This window comes from Salvelinus sp. IW2-2015, linkage group LG20 (genome assembly GCF_002910315.2).
Source record: "Salvelinus sp. IW2-2015 linkage group LG20, ASM291031v2, whole genome shotgun sequence".
Lineage (NCBI taxonomy): Eukaryota > Metazoa > Chordata > Actinopteri > Salmoniformes > Salmonidae > Salvelinus > Salvelinus sp. IW2-2015.
In genome coordinates, this window is record NC_036860.1 from 36332977 (window position 1) to 36339432 (window position 6456).

Below are 6456 nucleotides of genomic sequence, written 5' to 3' on the forward strand. Positions count from 1 at the left end.
GAATATGTTAATAGATCAGCCCATATTGATTTATGGGCACCATCTTCCAATTGTACATGGGAATACAGTGTTCACTCAATAGCTTCTAGCTACAGTATCAAAAGAAAGGGGGAGAAAAGGGATCACGTCGCCCTCATCAATAACCCTAAAAAGACTTAATAAAATGTTTTCTCCTCATGCCGATAACACTTGAACAACAATTCCTCCTCTCCTCATGCAGAGCTCCAGCTGGCCCACAGTAGCAGCAGAGTGCTGGCGTAGACGACCAGGATGAGCAGGTAGACTCGGAAAAGAAGGATGTCCACCTTGCAGCAGAGGGCCACCCAGTCGGCCTGGGCCGAATCGTCACTCTCCCCTTCTTGCAGGTAAAGTCGCAGGGCCACCACCTCCTGGAGCAGCCTCTCCAGCTGTGGAGCACTCTCCTGGAGCTCACTCAGGGACAATAGGTCCTCCTCTGGAGCCAGGTCAAACTCATAGCCTGGAGGGACAACATGAACTGTAAGTGGGGTGATAAAGGGTGATGATGGGGTTGGACAAATTAATGTCCAAAGAGAACAGATCAATTTTTTCCCCAAAGACAAGATTTTGTTGCTACATCACAAACMTATCAAGGTAAATGATTAGGTGTATGTGTAGACATACTGTAAAGATGTATAATTTATATGATTCATTTGATGTTAACACAGAGGAAGCTAGAGATGTTGTCAACATGTAAACGTGTCAGAGCTGGCCATTACAAATGAAAGAGAATCAGAAATCTGAGGTAAATAAATCTGTGATAAGTTAGGAAAACAACCACCTGCTAAGTGTTTGTTTCTCATACCTAGTCACTCTCTTATGTCCTATGACCTAGAAATACAAAGCTTCTCAACAACACAGCCTCCCTCTCACCCCCACACTGATCCACGTCGACCAGCGTTTTGACAGAGGTGAAGTTGCTTTCGAGGAAAGTCTGGCTGGACGAGCCGTACTTGTCGAGGAGGCAGGCGGACACTGACATCTCCTTGACCTCCTTCTCGTTGTGGTGGAGGAGCTTCACCACAAAGATGGAGATGGATAAATTCAGCACAAGCAGCGCCATGCAGACCGCAAAGAACACACCTGTAGGATGGAGAACACCAAACATCAACAACACCTGTTAGAAAAGTCTTCTTTTTTCCCCAAGACATGTCTCAAGATGTCTTCATAAATATGTCTCAAGACATTTCACAAAGCATTGGCCATGGCTGGGTATGAATGGCATGCTTGGTGTGTCAAACAATATTAGAGAAAGTTCAAAACAAAGATGAGGAAAGGAGCTGGTGTAGGATACCTATGAGTGGTGTTCTGATGGTGGTGGCAGGCATCTCGTTCATCAGGTTGACCCTGAAGACAGTGTAGCCCAGGAGGATGCTGGTCTTAAAGGTGATACGGGTGCCACTGTTGGGCGGCAGATAGAAGCTGATGATGTCCACCACCATGAGGAAGATGCTGGGGATGAGCAGACTCACCACGTACAGCAGGGGGCGCCGGCGGATCAACACCTGACCAGTGGGGGGGAGCAAGATGAAGAGAGAGAGCGGGAAAAAGTGAGAGCGGGAAAGAGTGAGKGAATTTGACTTTGATTGATTTCAACTCACTTTCCTCAACTGAACCCACAAGAAAACTCTATTCGATAGTATTACCCTCCTATTCTCCTCCGGTGCCCAAAAACACACAAATCCCCTCAACAACCACTTTTACAATGAGCCATAGTGTAAATGTAACCCAACCAGCCCTGCTGGATAGACACTCCATCATTAAGTGCCCTCCTGAGCTGAATGTAGAACAGCAGCCTTGCCTAGCCTATCTTCGCAGACCCACCTGCGCAGGGCCAAGAGCCCATTTCTCTGGCAGAACAAGACGGCCATTGATCAGCTGCCACAGAGACAGCCTCATTATGGTGCCTCTCTCTCTCAGCATGCTGGACGCGCCTCAGCCTCATCTATTAGCATTAGCGCTTAATCCCGTCTGTGAAGCCCTGGCTGATCCCTTTAACTTCCTCACAGCAGGAGGACAAGGAGGATGGGATGGGYAAAAAACGACTGTCGCTACTCAATCTGCTTTAGTTGTCATTGTACAGTCACATTCTCCCTACAAGAGAAGTGTGTACTTTTTTGTTGCATAGACATCAAACCGTTTAGAAAATCCCACTATCACACCTATTCACATATTCTATATTTACCGACTGGCTGGATATGCGTTGCTGTGTAAATCGATACAGATGGCACTAGACGTATAGGTCATATTTGTATTATTTAAATGACTTTCATTCAAATCAAGTATCTAAAGGGAAACAAAGAGATATCTGTTAAAAGGTAGGCACACACGTTGAACTGGATGTGGGCGTAGTCTCTGTCGTCCAGGCGGAGATGCCAGTAGCGGGAGGGCACAGACAACAGCTCCCACTCGCCATCGTCCATAAACGACTTCTGATCATTTGCGATCTCCTCCGCACTCCTCCACAGTGTCAGGTTCACCTCATTCACTGCATACACGATGGTACAGGTCAAGGGACGGAGTTTAATGACACAAGCCTTAATGACACTCAGTCAATATGACCTGCTATTGATTTGATATTATATCAAATGACTAACTACTGTAATTTACTAAATACTGTATGTATGATAGCCTAATGCATGCATTTTGTCTATGAAAAGATATTCCATTACTATTTTGCACTTCTAATTGTGTGTTACTGCCACGTCATCCATCTGTGCAGATCCAGATGTGTAGTCATTTGACTGGGTAGCTACGTTAGCATGTTTACATCTCTCTAGGCTAACCTGAGTGAAGCCAGCTGCGGAAAGTCAGAGTGCAGTTCTGCTTATCGAAGGGGAAGGCGTACAGCTCCAGGTCACATGCAGACACCACCTGGATGGGTTTGTTGTTCTTCACRATCCCGGACGAGTTGACATACACATAGGGGATGGCAGGGGACTCCCCTACATCCACACTAACAGGGGGAAGACCACAGACTTATGGGTAAGATGGGAGTTCCAGCTGCTTACAGTATGTTGAACATGAGACACTGACCCCAACATGCTGACCAGACCGCGTGTGCGCCATTGTGTGCATGTTAATTTTGTCCATCCACACCAGACGCAATCAGGACACGCAGGTTGAAATATGAAAACAAACTCTGAACCAACTATATTAATTTGGGGACAGGTCGAAAAGCAAACATGTATGGTAATTTAGCTAACTAGCTTGCTGTTGCTAGCCAATTTGTCCTGGGATATAAACATTGGGTTGTTATTTTGCCTGAAATGCACAAGGTCCTCTACTCTATTAATCCACATATAAAAGGGTAAACCGAGTTTGTTTCTAGTAATCCCTCCTCCTTCAGGCTTCTTCTTCTTCATTGGACTTTATATGGTGGTTGGCAACCAACTCTGAGGTGCATTACCACCACCGACTGGAGTGTGGACCTCAGTTCATCTTTCAATAACCCACATGGGTGAGGAGATGGGAGAGGTGGGACTTGCAGTGCATCAAGCATCACTAATAGAACCAAGTTCTATTTTAGCGCCTGGATGCAATGATTTAATAACATGTATGTGTAAATGTATTTTTCAACGCACGAGTGGTCAGCATGTTAGGGTCAGCACACTTGTCTGTCATTTTAAAGTAAAAGGCCAAATATTTAACATTTCTGAGAAGAGTCTGAGGGTATTGAGTAATGTGAGGGTATTGAGTAATCCAATGACATGTTATGTAATTTGAACAGGAATACATACGGTGTCAAATCTTACAATTCACTGATGATGAGATCGGGCACCCATATAGCGTCAGAGGACAGGGAGATCTCAGTGATCCCGTCAAACTCCTCGGGGTCCCACACCAGGAACTCATCGGTCCAGATCTGACATCACAAACGGGAAACGCATCACAAGACCATTCATATGAAGTACATGACAGATGGGTGCATGACTGTTTTGGCATTCAACAACGCAATTGTTGCATGCCAAACAAGGTTGAAGTTGCATTTGTTGAAGCAGGCTCCCTGTCTTCCAGACAGACATGTTATACAGTGCCTTCAGAAAGTATTCATACCCCTTGACTTATTTTGTGTTATAGCCTGAATTTTTCTCTCACCCATCTACACACTACCCCATAATAGCAAACTGAAAACATGTGTTTAGAAATGTTTGCAAATGTATTGAAAATGAAATACAGAAATATCTAATTTACGTAAGTATTCAAATACATGTTAGAGTCATCTTTGGCAGTGATTACAACAGCTGTGAGTCTTTCTGGGTAAGTCTCTACGATCTTTGCACACCTGGATTGTACAATATTTGCCCGTTATTGTTCTCAAAATTCTTCAAGCTCTGTCAAATTGGTTGTTGGTCATTGCTAGACAATCATTTTCAAGTTTTGCCATATATTTTCAATCAAARTTAAGTCAAAACTGTGACTCAGCCACTTGAGAATATTCACTGTCTTCTTGGTAAGCAACTCAAGTGTAYATTTGGCCTTGTGTTTTAGGTTATTGTCCTGCTGAAAGGTGAATTCATCTCTGTGTCTGATGGAAAGCAGACTGAACCAGGTTTTCCCCTAGGACTCTGCCTATGCTTAGCTCCATTCCGTTTCTTCTTTTATCCTGAAAAACTCCCCAGTCCTTAAAGGAAAATTCCACCCAAAAACTATCTTTTGGTATTTGTTTCATTAGTCCATTGTTGACATAGTCCCAAACGGTTTTGCTTGTCAGCAATCAAGTTTTCAATATATGTAACTTTCAAAATACGTATTTATATGTTTTGAAAGTTACATACAGTATCTTGAAGACTTGATTGCTGACAAGCAAAACCGTTTGGGACTATCATTAACACCAATAGAAGAAGACAATTCATACCAACCTGCCGGTACCAAATGCTTGTGGTTACTTGCTGGGTCTTTCCATCCTGTAAAAAGTAGATTTGTATTATATTTTTGTGTGTAAATTGGTTGGGCAGATTATTGAAATGTTTAGATACAAATGGTCAAAATGTATTTARTGAAACAAGATTAACATTTCACACAAAAATAAAAATCGATAATTTTGACAATGTTTTCATTTCTTGTGTTACATATTACCAGAAGCATGGCAGGTAATTGTATTGTATTTTATATTTAAATAATMAAGGATTTAGATAAGGCCGTATAGAGTTATTTTTCTTTACCACATCAAGGACCGACTGCAGTATGAGGTCTATGTGGATGAGTGTGGGTCTGGTCCAGTTCTGAACAGGTCTCACTCCACAGTCGTATTTACGCAGGAGGGTCCTGGTGAGCTGGTTCAGAGCAGACCTCTTGGGTTTATCTGCTACCTGTTCAGCTAGAGGGGCTGAATGGAAGTCAAGTAGTAAATCAATCATATGAAATTCAACTCATTGATATATAGGGTTACAAAATGTTCTATAGTGTTTCAAAAATGTCCAGGTTTTCCAGAAATCCTGGTCGGAGCATTCAGAATTTCCTGCTTATTCCCTCCCGTTTCCAGGAATCTTCCAAATGGGATTTCTGGAAAACCTGGGAAAGTTAACTAAATTGAGCAACCCTATTTCTATCAAATAAAACGCAAACCCTGTCCATCTTGTATATGACAAAAGTCTACCTGAAAATGTACGGTATTAATATATTCTCAACATGATTATTGTGTCAAAAATGTTAATTTAAGACCATTAATTCAATGTGCTATGTTTACAGACATTGTGACATGTCTCCACAATGGTTAACTCCACTACTAAGAATGAAAAACATGTATATTAAACATAATGAAGAAACATATTATTATTATTAAATAAAACATATTTTCAGATTGGGTTGCAAAATTCCAGTAACTTTCCCCAAATTCCCAGGTTTTCCAGAAATCCCAGTTGGAATATTCCTGGAATCAGGAAGGAATAAACAGGAAATCCAGGAATCCTCCAGCCAGGATTTCTGGGAATTTTGAGGAAATTATCGGAATTTTGCAACCCTAGTTTCAGAGTTGGTTAAAACCCTGAGATTCAAACGGATGGACTGTCTGTGATCATACAATTGGATTTACAGGATAGGGAGCTCAAAGAAGGGTTGCATTAAGTCATACATTTGCAATAAAATAACAAATAGCATTATAATAAAACACACTCCGACAGAGTAACGATTTAAGCTAAAAATTTATTTGAAAACCGTTACTAGGTCCACTGTCTCATTAATATGTCAATCATCTTTAAATGTAAAGTTGCTTGTTTCATGTAGACAATTCTTAATAGCACTGACTGGTAAACTGGTCTTTAATGTTTTGTATTTAATTCATCATTATGGATATTTAATCCAAAACTAATTGTAGAAGAGGAAAACTGTGTGAGTAAATCTTACCTGAGCTTAGTAGAAGCCAGAGAATAGATATCATGTTGAGCAACCAGTTGCAGATCCCCAATCAGTTTTATACACCTAAATCTCCCCTTCAAA

General features: G+C 41.7%; 1 protein-coding gene across 1 annotated transcript; it reads right to left on the reverse strand.

The window, feature by feature from the left end:
• Positions 1 to 191: 191 nt before the first annotated feature.
• On the reverse strand, positions 192 to 5378 carry LOC111979964 (5-hydroxytryptamine receptor 3B-like). The gene is made up of 8 exons (XM_070449730.1): positions 5184 to 5378; positions 4881 to 4925; positions 3774 to 3883; positions 2805 to 2974; positions 2349 to 2506; positions 1313 to 1523; positions 892 to 1101; positions 192 to 478 (listed from the first exon to the last, which is right to left on the reverse strand). Exons 1-8 carry the CDS (start codon positions 5376 to 5378, stop codon positions 213 to 215), a joined length of 1365 nt encoding a protein of 454 aa, XP_070305831.1. The 3' UTR covers positions 192 to 212.
• Positions 5379 to 6456: the final 1078 nt, after the last annotated feature.